Source organism: Mirounga leonina, unplaced genomic scaffold (genome assembly GCF_011800145.1).
Source record: "Mirounga leonina isolate KUSES-001 unplaced genomic scaffold, KU_Mleo_1.0 Mir_168, whole genome shotgun sequence".
Taxonomy (NCBI): domain Eukaryota; kingdom Metazoa; phylum Chordata; class Mammalia; order Carnivora; family Phocidae; genus Mirounga; species Mirounga leonina.
This window is the reverse complement of record NW_023270426.1, coordinates 75,881,382-75,899,078: the sequence shown is the minus strand read 5'-3', so window position 1 is coordinate 75,899,078 and position 17,697 is coordinate 75,881,382. Positions and strand designations below refer to the sequence as shown.

The 17,697-nt window shown below is 44.5% G+C and overlaps 1 protein-coding gene and 1 long non-coding RNA gene across 3 annotated transcripts in view; one reads left to right on the top strand and one right to left on the bottom strand.

Annotated features, from left to right (window-relative positions):
- MAN2A1 (mannosidase alpha class 2A member 1) overlaps positions 1 to 13,444 on the bottom strand; it is a 30,078-nt gene extending 16,634 nt beyond the window's left edge. Inside the window, exon 1 of one of the 2 annotated variants that reach the window (XR_004681051.1) lies at positions 11,776 to 12,557. Coding sequence is in view for 1 of the 2 variants with exons in the window: in XM_035015027.1 (XP_034870918.1) it covers positions 12,733 to 12,867 (135 nt within the window). In the remaining variant the exon portion in view is untranslated. Of the gene's footprint in view, positions 1 to 11,775; positions 12,558 to 12,732 lie in introns of those variants that run through there. The other variant, XM_035015027.1, reaches the window with a different exon arrangement.
- Positions 13,445 to 13,935: 491 nt separating this feature from the next.
- LOC118017073 overlaps positions 13,936 to 17,697 on the top strand; it is a 184,697-nt gene continuing 180,935 nt past the window's right edge. The window contains exon 1 of the long non-coding RNA XR_004681052.1: positions 13,936 to 14,430. This is a non-coding gene — a long non-coding RNA (uncharacterized LOC118017073). The remainder of the gene's footprint in view (positions 14,431 to 17,697) is intronic.

Genomic DNA, 17,697 nt, shown 5'->3' with positions numbered 1-17,697 from the left:
AAGACAAAGAGTGGCTGGATAGCTTTAAAAAAAACAAAAATCAAAAAACAAGACCTAGCTGTATGCTGTCCATAAAAGACTCACTTCAGCTTTAAAAGACACACATAAACCCAAAGTGAAGGGATGGAAAGAGATACTCTTTGCAAGTAGATGTATGCATACAAACACACACACACACACACACACAGTGGAATACTGTTCAGCCATAAAAAATTAAATCTTCCATTTATGACAACACAGATGGATCTTAAGGATACACTAAGTGAAATAAGTCAGACAGAAAAAGTCACATACTATATGATATCACTTACATGAGGAATCTAAAAACGTTGAAATCAAAGAAACAACAGAATGGTAGAGGTTGGGAGAGAAACAGAGATGCTGATGAAAGGGTAAAAACTTCTATCAAAAAAAAAAAACCCACAGAAAACCCTTCCAATGATAAGGTAAGTCAGTTCTGGGAATCTAATGTACAGCATGATGATTATAGTTAATACTGTATTACATAAAGTTGCTAAGAGAGTACATCTTAAATGTTCTCATCATAACAAAGAAATGGTAATTATGTGACGTGATGAAGGTATTAGCTAACACTATGGTAATAATCATTTTGTAATATGTAAGTGTTATCAAATCAACATACTGTACACTTTAAACTTAATACAACGTTCTACGTCAATTATATCTCAATAAAGCTGGAAAATAAAATAAGATAAAAAATGAAGCCAAGCCAAATATGAATTACAGCTCCACTACCCCAATGAAACCTTGGGCAAGTTACATAACTTTCCTGTGTCTCAGTTTCCTCATCTGTAATGAATAATACCTCACCCATAACGTGGTTATGAGTGTTAAATTAGTGAGCACATACTAATCAGTTTAAATAGTGCCTGGTGTGGTAGGCAGAATGATGGCCACCCCAATGATGTTCAGGTTCTAATCCCTGAAACCTGTGACTCTGTTACTTTACCTGGCAAAAGGAACTTTGCCGATGTGATTAACTTAAGGGTTTTAAGATAGGGAGACTGTCCTAGAATATTGACAGGCCCAATGTAATCGCATGGGTCCTTATAAGGGAAATAGGGGAGATGGAAATCAGAGTCAAAGAAGATACAAAGAAGAAAGAGGTGGTCAGAGTGATGCCATGCTGGAGGGGGCCTGGAACCAAGGAATGCAGGCAGCCTCTAGAAGTTGGAAAAGATGAGGCAATGGATTCTCCCCTAAAGCCTCCGCAAGAGAGACAGCTGTGCCAACATCTTGGTTTTAGTCCAATAAGACCCATTTCAAACTTCTGATCCCCAGAACTGGAAGATACATATTTTTCTTGTTTTAAGCCACTTTGTGTGCTTTGTGACAACAACAATAGGAAACTAATAAATGCAGTAAAGAGCTGACCCTATATAAATAAAGCTTCCACTGGCTGGCCCTCTTAGAGGAAGTCTGTCCAAATCCCCATCAGAAGAGTCGGGAGAGCTGTGAGCCTCAGCAGCTGAGAGCCCCTGCAATGGAGCAATGAGAGGTGAGAGCGTGTGACTCTACAACCTGGCTCCCAGGGGCATGTTTTGGTCTCACGAGGCTCTACACCTATCTTTGAACAGAGGAGGTAGGAAAAAACTTAATAGTTAAAAATATTTTTCCAGGAAAGAAACATCAACATCTTCACCTTGGACACGTTTAGGGTGAATGAATAAAAAGGGTTTTAAGGATACTTTGGAGCTATGGTGGGGCAATCGGGAGTCAATGCTGTGGTGGCTTGGACCAAGGCGGTGGAGGAAAGCAAAAGGATGGGACAGGACAGATAAGCTAGGAAAGGGAGGTACAGGGAAAGAAGAAAAATAGCCTTTGCGGTTTTTGGGGTTTTTTTACTGCGGCAACTGGGAAGATGGGTGGCATTGTAGGGAAATCAGGAGTGAGTCCCTGGAAAGGAGCAGAGGGAGGGGCAAAGGTTCTGTTTTGGAACTATCAGGCAGCTCAACGGTGGCGTCGGGTAGAGACGTTACGTTTCTAAGTCAGGAGAATCTCTATTTGAGTGGTCAGTGCAAATATGAATTTAAAGCTGTGGCGACAAATGGGGATTACCTACAGAGAGCGCACAGATCTGCCTTTAATAATTATAAAAGGCTCACCAGGCAATTCTCACACATCCCCGGGTAAGAACCACTGTATGAAAGCTAAATATAAAAACAGTGATTTGGTAAAAGAGCCTTATTTCCAGCAGGGGTGTCACCGTTACTGCAGTAGCTCCAAGTCAGGCAGCCGCTACTCGACTATACGAAAAATCCTGCTATTTATATTCAGTCAGATTGCAGGCACTTAACAGGAAGGCATTTTGGTTTCATAAAATGACAAGAAAACCCTCAAGTGACCACTCCACCCCTTCAGATGTGTAGTGCTGAGGCCAAAAAGAGTGTGAGCTGAGGCCCTGGCCACAGTCATGCATATAACACTACCAAGTTGTAACAAGCCACAAACCACAGTGACAAATGACCTTTTAAGGGTGTTTTCCAGACCTGAAGCTTATCATGCCTGAATCTCTTCCAAGGTATTAATTGCCTTTGTGCTTCCATTGGTCCGTTCAAAGAAATAATGTACTCACCATATGAGCACAAAGAGCACTTAATTACATAACAGCTAGCCAAAACATGGGAGCGATGGCTTTGCCTTGGCAAATCAGTACTCATCAATCTCACACCTGCCTCCGTGTGACGTCAGCAGAGGCTACTCAGATGCAGGTATACAACAAGTGTGCCAAGAGACGGTGAAGGGAAGAGCTGGGACTTCAAGCTCACCATGCCCTGCCCTGGCAGGGAACGCTCAGCACTCAGACGCTGCCCCTGGATAACCGCTCTGCAACTGTCAGAATCACTGTGCCTCCCAGCCCTGACCTAGAGTGACAACAGGCCACGCCAGTTTTCCCCACCTTTGTGAACCCCATCCTCTCGCCACCTCTGAAAATGTGGTCAGGACTCCAGTTGCTGGCGCTGTGTCCAGGTTCCGGGACACAGCTCCGTCCCCACCCTACGAGTTTCCAGATGTAAACTGAGATTAGAACTATGAGGCCCCCACCCGCACCACCCCAATGCAGCTGCACAAAAACCACGTCCAGCTGAGGCCACGTTTTGGACACCACGCTATTGTGTATAAATCGAGATGCTGCAAAACAGCCATCTTTTTTAAAACAATTATTAGAACAAGGGCTTGTAAGCACACTATGTTTCGATTCAAAACTATTTTCACACAGTGCAGCTTTATAACTTTCAAATACATTTAAAAACTGCAATTAAGTGGTGCTAAGCAAATTAGGTGTTGACTAACAAAATTCTTTAACCCAGCACTTCCCAAACTGTTCTGTGGAACATTTCCCTTCTTTGTATTTTTTTTTTTTGCAAATTATTTTTTTGAAAACCGTGCTAATTTTACTTCTATGACATATTTTTAATGTACTTCTATTCTTCTATATAGCACTCTGAGATAGTCAACAGTGTATCCCACCCAAGAACATGCATGAACGTTCACAGGATAGGCTTTCAGAGGGCAACAATTCTCAGGGAACCAGGGTCATGCTGTCTTATGTCATCTGGTCTATGGCTGCTGGTCTATGTTGCTAATCTTACATTTTTTGAGATATGCCTGCCCTTATGCACAAGGGTTGTTATTATGTACTATTTATACCACCTAAACTCATTCTGCATGGATGAATGGCATATATCGTATTTTAGGATCTGACGATAAAAGTTCCATCAACATACGTTTACCCAAGTAATTTTCAGAAACACATTAATGTAAAAAGAGAACAATTGTTGGTAGTGGAAAAAGCAAATCAACCTAAACAGTGTTAGCCTATTAAAATAAATGCAACTGACATATCTAAGATTGTTTTTCATACAGAAAAGTTTTGGGGTCCTCTGAAGACAGTGCTAAATTTTAAGTAGATAATCAGGCTACCTCCTATGTTATTTATACTAATTACTTCCTGAAAAAGCCATTCTATTCCTTACAGACAGGAGAAAGGAAGTGTCTAGGCAAGCTCCATCGGAATTATTATAAATTCTGAATTTCCTAACTTCTCATTTCAAGCAGCAAAGATCTCAAATTTCACAAATCCTTTCCTACAGACTTTATAAAAGTCCATCTGAACCATTCAATCTACAAGAGCAAGATGGGGCATGGTAAACACCACAGAAGCAATAAACATAATAGTAAGGCACAATAGGATATGTAAAAATATAATGAAAACAGATTTCTAAGTATCATACAATCAGCTATAAAGATGAGTTAAGGATACAAATTTCTCGGGTTCTTCTTAAGTCTTTTTTTCTTCCTCTTCAACAATTATTGGTTAGATCTTTTCCCTAAAAGTTGTAAGAAATATCCTGTATTTTAAGTGTTGTTGTCACTGGGCCCTACAAGTTTTCAAAAGTTGGCCTTGGGCCATAGACAGTTCTTATCTCTTCAGTTTGGGGGGGTGTGGTCAGCCACTAATCAAAAAGGAAGGGCTCTTCTTTACTATCAACAAGAGGCAGTTTGAGGGTACTCAGAAATCTGTCTGATCTTCAAAACAACCTTGAGCTATGAAGCCCCTTTTTCAAGTGTTGCCTTTTGATCTTTAATAAATCCATCTCTCTTCATCTCTCCCTCTCTCTCTCTCTCTCTCACACACACACCGAGTAATCTATTTTCTGTTCTTATAACCTAGAAAAAAAATCATTTCACTCTGTAATTTGGGTCCAAAATGAGAAGGGTCTTTTTTAGTTTCCTACTGAAATTCTTCTTTGAAATCCTTCCTTATGATAGTCTTATCTTTTCTTAGGTATGCTGATCAATGAGCTGGTTTCTGACAATTTGAATACAAGCTGCTTCATTTTATTAGCATCTGCTACACAATCATCTTAATACGAGAAGCGCAGCTTTTGGCTGTAAGAAATGTTCCTTGGCTGTCTGCTCTCTTCTCACAAAGCACAGTCCCGAGTGAGCTCATCCACTCCAACTATGCTGATGACTACCAGATCAGCATCTCCCTTCACCTCTCACTCGGGCACTGCAGCCCACTTGGCTAATTATACATGAACCTGAGGTTGGTTCCCCCAAACCAGGTTATCTTCCAAACTATCCCTTTCTGCAAAGGGTATAAGCTAATTCTCCAAATGCCCCAAATGAAAAAGGTGGGAAAAACTGTCTCATTCAAGTCACACCCATCATTACCCTTTATAAAAATCTGTTAAAAAGCCCTGATGCTTCTTTTACAAAATATCTGCACATTTTCCTCCTCCTCTTGATTCTAGCCATTTCGATACTGGTATAGGGATTTAGTGCCTTATGTCTGTATTACCTTAAACAGATTCTCAGCTGCCTTCCTGCTTCTGAGTCTTCCTACACACTGCTACCAGAATAATCTAGATTGAATACTCTTAGCTCCCCTTCCAGGTCTAAAATTTTCTATGAAATTAATTCTCCAGCATGACTTTTCTCAAGCAGCTTCCTAACATACTCAATAACTTTGAATTGAATGGCTCACTATCATCTGACTCATATAACTTCTCAGACTGACTCCCAGGGCAATTAACAATCTGATCCCAAACTACCTACCATGTTTTCCCAACTACTTACATGCACCAAAGATTCCAAGTCAAACCAATCTCCTCACCTCTTCTCATGGTGCCAGGCTCCTTCATGACCCAAGCCTTAAGCTCGATATTCCACACTAGGAATATTCTTTCTCCCTTCAAAGTCCTACCCAATCAGAAAAGCCGAACTCTGGCCCCAGGTCCTTTAGTCAACTTGAGCCAGGCCACTACCAGAACTTAGTGCTGAATTTCCTTTAAGGCCTCCGCCCTTATACCAAGAATAAGAATTAAGGTCATGGACTCTTATTTTATTTTATTCTTAGCTCCTATATCCCCAGAACCTACAAAAATACCTGGTACACAATGGTTACTCCATAAATCTGTTCACTGGCAATAACTAGCATTTACTGAACACGTACTATGTGCCAAACACTATTCTAACTTTTTAACATTAACTCTTTTAATGAGTAATTAAGTAACACTCAGCTGTCTCTGATTGTTTCAAATGACAGTTGCACCGCCTCAAATAACTAAGATGCTCTTGGAAAGCAAGAAACATTATCTAGTACATCTATTGTAATTTCCACAGTACCTAACACAAAGTAATTCTCAAATATATACCGAGTAAAGAACAACAGAAAGCACTGAATTACAGGCCAGGATGCATACCCTGGGTATGCTAGGTTAGGGGACCCAGGGCAAACTGATGAAACCCAGTTTATGTGTCTCAGTGTCCTTCTCTGAAAAATCAAAGACTAAATTATCTGATCTGGAAGGACCCTCCCTACTTTAAAATTCTATATCTGACTTTCTCATATTATGACTTTTCTAGGGTCATCTTAGTCATCTTAGACTTTTCTAAGCTGGTGACTATTAAGAGAATGACTACCTCCATAGAGTCTCAAAATGCAAATTCGGAACTTTTTTAGGGAGAAAGTAATTCTAAGAATAACTCCTATTCTCTGGCTTCCATCTTCTAATGTTCTACAGGTAAAAATGTTACCACAAAGGCCAGGACCCACAAATCCCACAGTTTTTCATACTTGTGGTATGAAGGAACAGGGGTGAATTGCTGCAAAGTCTGTCTTCAGCCCCAAAGTACAGCCTCACCCTGAAGGAGGAGAGCTTCCCATCACAAAACAATCAGTCCTGGAAGAAAACACGTTTAAAAGAAAAAAAAAAAAAAAAAAAAAATCACTGGCAAATTCCCCGGCTCTCAAGGCTCCTGATTCAGGACAATGAGGTTCACTGGTGGGACTAGGTCACATCTGGTGCCTGCTCTGCCCTTGGAAAAGGCATTTCATTTCTCTTGACTCCCAAAGGTGACTACCTGCAAAGGAAGCCAGTGAGAAAACCACACACATGTGAAAAATGCTGAAATGCATACATTTAAAAATGGAAAAAAAATACTTAAAAACTGCAACACCACTCAATGAGACTCATTACACTCATTTTTGTTCGGACTAAGTGTACTGCAATTTAATGATGCTAGTAAAATCTCTGAGGACACAAATGGGGTGATGGCCTGTGCCAAAAGGAATGAAGAAAGTCACACATAATCTTCAGGAAGCATGAAGAAGGATCAAAATTAGCAGAAATTAATTACTCTTTGATGAGTAGCAGTCCAGTGCCCCTGCAGACATCCTGGTAGTTCCCTGCCTCCAAGCTGAGTAGCCTTCAGGGTCCCAGAGAGGACTGCCAAGTTCCATCCTTGATGGACCCAGGCTCTCCTTCCACAACCCTAACTAACCAAGCTGTCTGATTAGGCTCAGAATTCAGCCCATCTGTGAATTACAGCCAATCCAAAATGCAATAAAGTCATGGTTTTCAATCTTGAGACTATAGATCAATTTTGCAGAGTTCGTGCCCCAGAACCCTCCATCCCAGAGCAGTCCTGTAGTGGGAAGCCTGCAGGTGATAGAAGGGAAATAAATTAAACATGTCAAGCATGTCCATGCTCCAGCACAGAGGCTCCCCAAGGATACTTGGAAATCTATGAAACATGTATATAACACCAGTTTTAAACCACACTCTCAAAACACAAACTAAGTTTCACTAATGCTTATCTAATAACCAGGTGACAAGAATTTTGTTTTCAATACACGCCTCTGCTTCAACGGATCTAACCACACTATTTGCCTCTAACGTTAATAATAGAGAAATACAGTTTAAATCTGAGACTGGCAAACTTTTTCAGTCCAGGACCAGACAGCAAATATTTTAGGCTTTGTGGGCCAGAGAGTTTCTGTGGCTACTACTCAGCTCTGCTCAACTCTTGTGGTACAAGCAGCCAGAGACGATTTGTAGAGAAATGAGTGTGGCCCCGTCATGAAATATTTAACCAGTTGTAAACATGAGAACCATTCTTAGCTTGTGGCCCCACAAAACCAGGTGGTGGGCCAGATTTGGCCCACAGTTAGCTGAGTTAGGCAGAGTTCAAGACCAGAGACCTTGGGGACAAAAGGGAAGGAAGGAGAACATCTGCCAAGAACTTCATTCTTTTCCTACCCCACTTCCATCGTCCTTTCTCTAAAAAAGGCTATTTAAAACAAAATGAATTGAACAAGAGGGAAATCCCGTCCACTTTATTTTCCAGTTTCTGTTCCTGCTTTTTCTCAAGAAGGAATACAAAATGCAGTAACTCGAATCATCAGAATTAACAGAAATAAAGCTTATTTAAGAAAACTTCAGACAACGGGGCGCCTGGGTGGCTCAGCCGTTAAGCGTCTGCCTTCGGCTCAGGTCATGATCCCAGTGTCCTGGGATCGAGCCCCGCATCGGGCTCCCTGCTCTGCGGGAGGCCTGCTTCTCCCTCTCCCTTTGCCCCTGCTTGTGTTCCTGTCAAATAAATAAATAAAATCTTTAAAATAATAATAATAATAAACGTAAGCCTTCAGACTAGATGCATTCTTGTCACAGTTGGTGTATAGGACGTGAGCTTGGGTCTTGGTGAAATACGCTGGGCAGGGGTCCTGAAGAATTGCTGACCTCAAGAGGGGGTGGTGGACACTAGCCTCTCCAGATGCTTCCATGTTCTTGCCTTCCTCCTCAATGCCTGCTTGCCACCACTGTCAGAGTTCGATCACTTGCCAAAGTCACAGATCTCAAACATTACACCCTCCACAATGAAACTAACTCCCTTACACACACCTGCCCAAACTCCAGTGACAAGTGCTATAGTTTATGGAGTGCACTAGAGTATGGAGAAGCAAGGAAGAGCATGTTTTTCTATATATCATTCTTAAGATTCTCAGATTTCTGAAAGCAAGAAAAAACAACTGGAAGACTAAAGTCAACTTTTATTAAGCATCAACTATGGACTCTTTAAAAAGTACTAAAGGTGTAAAACATTTAAGCATATTTTTATATGTGTTTATTCACAATGAAAGTTAAAATCCAAAAGGCCTAGATGGGACAGTCCATTAAGCGACCGTCTCTTGATTTCGGCTTAGGTCATGATCTCAGGGTTGTGAGATCAAGCCCAGTGTCAGGCTCTGCACTGGGCACAGAACCTGCTTAAGATTTTCTTTCTCCCTCTCCCTCCATTTACCCCTCCCCACCTCTAAAAAAAAAATTCCAAAAGGCATAAAAGTCTCCACAGTCCAAAGTCTTTTAATCAAATATCTTAAAGACATTCTCACTTTCTTGCTTGGTAATTGTTATCTCGGCAAAGATGAAGTCTGAACTTCACTTTCACATTTTCTATCAGAGTTCCAATCTCTGAAGACACTTCTAAGAGTTAATACTAATCCCTATGGTCACAGTCTACACTATTTAAAAATTGATCATCTGTTATACAAGATCTGATTTATTAATTCTGCAGATCCAAACTTAAGACATTAATAAGAGATCTATTACACTCAATGTAGACAATAAACAACTTGTGAAATCTGCTTATAAGAAGTGATGAAGAATTTCAGGACCTTAACAATGTCTCTCTTTTCCATCTATTCAGTTTCTTATATTACCTCAAAGCATCTTTAGGGAATTAGGCCCTGGTCAGCCTCTCAACTGCAATGTAATTTTTATTAATTTTTCTAGCTGAGATTTATTAACCCTGAAATATACACAGAAGCTAACACAGACAAGGCTGCCTGTTGCCTCCAAGCCTCAAAGGAATTCCTCCGAGGAGCAAAGGGAAAAGCCTTCCAAAGACTATGTCAGGAGTAGGCTGTTCCTCCAGGGTGGGGAAAAACAGGAGCACCCAGAGTTGGGCCTACTGCCACCCCAGAGTCTGGCCAAGTGGTGAAAAACACAGACTTGTAGGAGGAAGGGAAAAGAATGAAAGCCAGAATAACAGCAAACAGGCTGCTCTCAATCTAGGATGGCTTTACAACGTATCCTGCTTACCAGCTAGACCATATATAATACTGAAGGTTCCACATTGACTTAAACTAAAATCCTAAATCCTAAACTAAAATTCAGCGGAAATCAATCCCTTTCTAGATAAATCATTCTACTAGACACCAAAAATGATATACAGTGATGGACTAGCTTGCTTCAAATTCACCGAATATATTGCAAGCTAGTTTTGTTGTGTGGTGTTCTCACCAAAATAAAGTTTACACGGGATTTAGAAGTAATAAAAAAATAAAAACCAACTCAAAAGGCTGGATGCTGTGCTGCATAATGGTTTTCACTACAATGTTTAGCTCTAAAGTGAGCGACGAGACATTCTGGGAGAGGTATAAATCTCAAATGTTAAACATTTCAGAAAAAGGAGCACATCCGTTAGAGCTTCATAATGAAAGTTCCTTAAAAAAAAAAAAGGTGATAAGCTAAGGAACCACAGAGCAACATGCTCTATCTTCCACACCAGATCTTTTCCGTAGGCAGACTGGGACCTAAAAAGTAGGCAAAGATTTACTAAGAGTATAGTAAAGTGGCTGAGGGGCGCCTGGGTGGCTCAGTCGTTAAGCGTCTGTCTTTGGCTCAGGTCATTGTCCCAGGGTCCTGGGACTGAGCCCCGAATCGGGCTCCCTGCTCGGTGGGAAGCCTGCTTCTCCCTCTCCCGTTCCCCCTGCTTGTGTTCCTGCTCTCGCTATCTCTCTCTCTGTCAAATAAGTAAATAAAATCTTAAAATAAATAAATACAGTGGCTGAAAGCCTAGACTCCAAAGGCCACCTGTTCATATCTCAGCTTTTAGCTGTGCGACTTTGGGCAAGTTAATCTCTCTGTGCCTCAGTTTCCTCGTCTACCGGGTGGTGGGGATCAGGTTTGTCCTGTAAGACACACAAGGTTGATGTCAGGCATGTAAGAGTTAGGTTTACAGAGTGCTTATTCTGTCCACCTGTTTGGGGATTCAGTGGCTCTCCAAAACTAAATCAGCAAAAAAGTGCTTTCTTCCTGAACCGAAAATCCAGTCCTGAAAATCTGAGAATGTCAACCTTAAGCATAAAAAGCTCCACCTTCCAAATCCTCTCCCCTTGCACACAAAACAGAATACAGACAAGAGCCTTCTCTTCCAGCAGCCACTGTCACTTTCCATCAAACGCATTCTGCTCTATGCAGAACTTAAGCCCCCTGAGGAGGACTAAGGCTGGATATTAAAATACTGGAATTAACTTTGCCTAAAATTTCCCAGTAACTGAATGAGTCACTCACTTCTTTAGAAACAGTAAAATGTCAAGGTTGCCAAAGAACCCCAGCCCCAGATGTTTGCATAAATCATTTCAAGTGATTATCAAGCCAAAGCCAAAGGATATTATCCAAGATAACAGCTTAAGTAAAATGTATCAGCTTTTATGATTTTTCCTGTAACGAAGAAAATTCTGGAAATGTGATGGGGGGGAAATCACAGCAAGTTTAGCCACCAAATTATGCAACATGTTAAGCAGGGCTTAGAACTCCTTTTGCTATGGCTTCAGAGGGTTTACCCCACTTTAAACTTTTATGCAGTCTCATCAACAAGCACTGGACAAACTCTAAAGTCAAGATTTAAAGACATTCCATACTGCTTATCTCACTATATTTCCTCCATCATATTAAGAGAAAAAGCTTTTAAAAATTTTTGACACACGTTTACAACAATATTTTTAACACCTTTCACCTGCAAAATATTTTGAAGGCTCTGTATTGATGACAGCATCCACAAAGAGGTCTTTTTTTCACTTTCCGAATTCTGGTAAAGTTAGTAGCTTAATTTCAATTAAATTCAAGCCTTTTGTCTTAGCACAAGAACAAATAGCAAGGATACTCTCTGGTCACTTACACTGTCACAAAAGGAAGAAAAACTCCGTCAACTTGTTCAATATCTCTGAGTCAAGTAGTTGTTAGATCAGCTTGTCTCGGTTTTGAGTTCTGCAATTTCATTCTTTAGAGGTTAGTTACTACACAACACCCAGTTTTACTAAAATTTCTGAAGAGTACAGGTCATGGGCAAAGAACTTGAAACAAATCTCACACGCGGCACGGCATCTTTCCAAACACAGCCAAGTGTCTGTTTGCTTATTTTTAGTAACTTTATATAAAAGACTTAAGACGGGTGGTTTCCCAACTCGATGGAGAATTTGACCACTGGGCGCAGGACTGAGCGCCCCACAGCTTCCGGCTGGAGTATAACACGCGCTTCCCTACTGGGCTCCCACGTCTGCTCCAAACCAACCCTATGTAATAGCTGAAGAATGACGACACTAAAATCAACCCTACAGATTCACATCTAAGAGGTTTGCAACACGTAATAAACTTTTGCTTGTTTCTCGAGAGACAGTGGGGTGAAAAAAACAGACCAGATGGGATCTGTTTGATCAATTTCCGCGACTGGGGGCGCTCAGGGGGTCTGTGCAGCTTAACCCTGTGTGGGCCGAGGGGCTGCCCAACAGCGGTAATCGGGCGCTGCGCCGGTTCTCCAGTCGGCAGGTGCCCGAGGCCACCCAAACAGGCCCGAATGCGAGTGCGGGAACATGGCCACTGCCCCTGAGCGCGATCCCGCCACCGCATGCCGCCCGGCACTTTGTTAACTCGGCGCGCCCGGGAGGAGGAGGCTCCCGGGTCGCGGTCACCGCCGTCCCAACGCTGCAGAGCCCCAGCTGGGGGAGGCTCGGATCCTCCTCCGGTTCGGCCTCGCCCTGCCCCGGCGCAGAGGGTCGGCAAGAGGGCGAGGTCGCGAAGCAGCGGGGAACTGCGGGCCCCCACGCCTACCCTCGTGGAGCCCCACGCCGGAGCTTACCTGGGGAAAGGAGCCCTCGCGGCGCGGGCTCTTGGGGTAGTCTAAGTGACCCCGGTCCAGCATCAGGTAGAGCGAGAAGATCACCACACAGAAGATCGCGCTGCCAAACACGGTGAACTGGCGGCTTAACTTCATTTTTCCTCGACAGACTCGGGGCCAGGACACTGTCCTCACCGAAGAAGGAGGCTGACTCTGGACTCCTGCAGGCGGCCGCCGGAGGCTCCCTGCTCCGGGGCTCCTGCTCTCTGCGTTTTTGGCTGCGGCTGCGGATCCCGACCGCACTCCGCACCTTGTCTCCGGCGCCACCACACGCCCTCGGCCTTCGCCCGGGCCCACCGCCTTCCCTGGGGTCGGGCGTCCCTCCTCAGGCGGGACCCGCCTGCAGCCCGGAAGGGGCCCCCGCAAACTTGATCTCGAGCTCAGCGCCCGCACCCGGCAGGCGCAGGGCAGGCGGAGAAGAGGTCGCTGTCCGGACTTCCTGCCACCGCCGCCTCGACCGAGTCAGCAGGAAAAGTTTTCTCGACGAGGGCAGGCGTGTCCCCCTCACCCAGGAGGTGCGGGATCAGCGGCTCTGGGGTCGACAGCACAGAGCTGGGTCCGAACAGCCCAGGGGAAAGGAACCAGGTCGGGAGGAGCCGGGCCCCACAACTTAGCGCCGGGACGGCCGGATCCGCCCCCGCGGCGCCGCCCCCGCTAGAGCGCCTTCCTGCTGCCGCCGGTGCCGCCGCCGCCGCCGCCGCCGCCGCCGAGGCCGGGCCGGGGTGCACCCTGGGCGCGGGGACGAACGGATCCGGCAGGAGTTTCCTCCGAGCGCGCGCCCGCCCGCCGGCCTCTCCCGCCCCCCAGCGCCCCTTCCTCTCCCCTCCCGGACCCGGGCTGCGCGAGGAGGGCGCAGGGGGCGGGCGGCGGCGGCGCGCGGAGGAGGAAAAGGAGAGCAGGGAGAGGAGCGTCCCCGGAGAGAAGCCCGCTCCAGCTGCAGCCGCGAGTCCCCTCCCTCCTTCCCGCCCCGCAAATGCGGAGATGGCGGCGGCAGCTGCGAAGGGAAGCACCGGTTCTCCAGCGCCACTCGGCGCGCCTACACCGCCCGCCACGAGCAGAAGGAGACAGCCGCGGCGCCGCGGCTGCTGGGTCAATAGGCGCCCGCAGCCGGAGCCGAACAGGCGGCTGGCCCCGCCCTCTCTCGACGCGCCGGGGCGGGGGCGGGGCCTCCGGCGACCAATCACAGTGCGCCGCCCATCGGGCCCGCTCCGCGCCCGTCTCCCTGCGCCCAGGCAGAGAAGACCTCAGACGGCTTTTGTGAACTGGATGGCAGCCTAGGTGGAGGTGAGGCCTTCAGAGGCCTGCCAGCGCCAGCACTCCGGTTCCACAGGGGCTGAGCTCTCTCCCCACTTCCTTTTCGCTGCCCAGGTTTCCTGTCCTTGAGGACCGGGCCTGGCGTGCCTGGGATGTCAACTCGGTGAGGAGCTGTAGAAATAGAGAAAGGCCTTTGCATTCTGTTCAGACTCATCTTCTCCTCTGTTGCTTTTGGTGATTTCTTGGTGAAACGGAGGGAAAGGAGACTGCCAAACGACCTCTGGCTACAGAGTCTCTGAGTGGAGCCTGAGAAGTGATGCTTGTGCAGGTTATTGCTCTATTGCCGCGCTGTTCCAAATCCGCCCTTTTTGACTGCACTGTGAAAATGGATCTGGGCCCTTTTAAGTAAGTTTTCCTTTGCCAGCAGCCGCTGAAGCTTTGTCGGTAGAGGGCGCTGAAGAGACATTACTGGAAGAAAAGGGTTTGTCTTGCCGGTTTTGGTGTGTGTGTAGGCAGGCGCTTGCAGCGTACCTGGCTTTCTCCAGTGCCAAATTCCAATAATGCTTGGGAGGTCAGAAGTTTCCCCCCCCCCCCCCCCCCCCCCCCCCCCCCCCCCCCCGCCTTAACTCTAGTGGTTCTGTAGTAGAGGTGCTAAGGTGAGCCACTACCCCATGAACAGCTTTCCAGGCTCTCTAGAGACAAGATTTGTAGTAAATTCCACAGGACATATTTCTGCACGTGTTACTTCTCTGCCATTCAGCGAGCCAGAGTGAGAGGACTCCTCCCTCTCCAATAAAGTCAGGAGGGGGTGGGGAGCCTTCTTGGGAAACTAAAGCTCCCAGCCCAGGGATTAGTTATGAGGTTAGCTCCTTATAACTGCTATCTGTATATTCCCTAGGGTTGTCTTTCCACTAGTGAATCTCTCATTAATTCTCTGTTATAGTTTATAATTGTTTCACTTTTTTTACTTGTATTAAGCTTTACCTATAACCCCAAGAGATGGCCTTGGAAAGATGGGGTTAGGAATTTGGTTTGATTGGGCCTTTGGCTTGAGCTCAGTGCTGAACTCTTTGCCAAAGGGAAATAAGATTCTAGTGATTCATGGCACACAGGGCGTTCCAATTAATCAATTGCCTGTGGCTGATTGTGATGAAGTGCCAACTGAAGCATGTGCCTTGAGGGGGGGCCCAAGTGGCAATGACACTTGACTGTTAAGGCTGTAAGGTGACTATAAGGACTGTGGTGTGAGATGGATTCTTTTGAGTTCCTTTGAATACTTACAAAGAGAAATGACAAACACAAATCAAAGGTATGGCACGAGAACCAGAGAGCTTCCATAGCAATTCTAAAAGAGGCTCTTATTGTAGCAACAAAAATGGTACTTCTGAAAATCAAACACAAAATTTTAATTTTCGGGTTACTGAATTACAGCTTGTGTTGAATTCACAGATGTGCCAACTTTCTCATGTAAAAGGGTATTGATGATTAAATAATAGGACTTCAAAACTCAGAATGGGTTGGACCCAGATGAAACTGGCAATCTTGAACCATTAAGTCACTCTGGGCCTCTCTTACCAGTGGAAGTAGGTTGCCCTCCCTTGTCTGAGGAGGTGGGCTTCTTCTGCTTGAAAACTTTGTGACAACCTCACCTGGGACAATCCCCTGAGAGAGAATTCACATTCTCCTCAAAACCCACCACAATCACCCTCTATTGCCACTATACTCTTAAGTAGGGTCAAATCTCAGCATGCTTCTGGGGGATAGGTGCACACTGTGGAGAAGGAAGCAATAACTTAAACACCAAAACTGATACATGGGCAGAAGAAATGACTTACCTTGTTGATACATAGAGAACTGGAGAACATGTTTGGGAGTGGCTTCTCAGGGTGTTAGACTAAGGAGGACACTGTAGAACACTGTATTGAGCCAAATTTATTATTATGGTGTTAATTATATGTTTCAGCTTATGCAGCTAGAGGTGGTTCTAACAGCTTATTTGGTTGATTGATGGAAATCTGGACCCAATTTGTGAGGTTGAGGTGCCCAAGTTTCCCAGACATGTGGAACAGGGAATCCAAAGACTTAGGGAAATGTTATACTGGATTTACCATATACTACCTGCATACCCATCCTCAACTGCATTCCATCAAAGGCCCAGAGACACTCCCTTCACTGAAAAATTGAGAAATAAATTAGTGAGAGGAAGACATGCATCTTTGAAAATCTGTATGGATGTTCCCCTCTGTAGGCCATGTATGACTACAGAGGATGCCACCACTGAGATGGGCTTCTGGATTTCACTGGAGATTACAGGACCTGAGAATAGCAGAGGGCACCACCAAATATGATGTAGGTACATTTGCCTTAAAGGGCAGCAGGTGTGTATAGGCAATCAGATGCCTTAGTCCACAGAGATGCCCTAGGAACAAAGTACATAGCCAGCCTAATAGAGTACTGCTTGTTATTTATAATAGCTCTAAGGTAGGTAAAATTTAACTTGAGTCAGCAGAGTGGACAATCACAGCCTCTCACGCGGTATTCAGACCTAAACCAGTTCACAGACCCAGAAGCCCTTGACTGAAGGAGCATCTCCTTCAGGAGGGACTTTGCACAGATCACAGCAGTAGTACCATTGATGGACCCCTCAGATCATGTTCAGATTTTTGCCATTATGGACAATGTCATAATAAACATCTATTTTTTAATTGTTAAAAGTAAAATATATCAATGTTTCATATTGCTTATATTTGGAAATGATATTTTGGATATAATGGGTTAGATTAAATACATTATATAAAATACATAATTTTACCAATTCTTTTTTTTTTAAAGGAAGGACCTGCACCATTGCTACGAAACACATTTTAAATGTTCGCCCAAGCCTTGCCCAAAGAGCTGTGTAGCCACCTACTAGAGTGACAGTACACTGGAGGAAAGGAAATATGCAGATCTTTTGAGATTTACTAGACACTGGATCCGAACTGATACTAATCCCTAAGACTACAAAATGCCACTTTTATGCTCCAACCAAAGTTAGAGTTTACCTTGGTCAGTAGTTAGATGAAGTCTTAGCTCATGTTGGTTCTATTAGTTCATTTGATTCACACACGAAATTTGTGGTTATTTTCTCAATTCTAAAACTGACAGTATCCCCACATTGGCTTTTTAACCCATGAGGTGGGTGCCTTTATAGTAGGAAGGCCAAGTGGGACGCTCCTGGAATTTTCACTATCTTTCAAGATCATAAACCAGAAACAATACCACCAGAAAGGACTTGAAAGAAGCAGGGGTGGTGATATCTATCACATTCCCATTTAACCCACCAGTTTGGCCAGTGTAAAAGTCATATGGATCTTGAAAAATGTGGATTACTGTAAACTTAACCAGGAGGTAATTCCAGTTGGGCCCACTGTTCCAGGTGCAGTATTTTTGCTGGAACAAATCAACACAGCACCTGGTACTTGTTACACAGCTACTGATTTAGCTAATGCCATTTTCTCTATACTTATTTATAAAAACCAGCAGAAGCAGTTGGCTATTACCTAACAGAGCCAATGGTATACCTTCACATGGTTACCTCAGGGGCACATCAGTTCTCCTTAATATAGTCTACAGAAATGTTGATCCTCTTGACATTCCACAAAACATCACACTGGTTCATTCTGGTAGTTC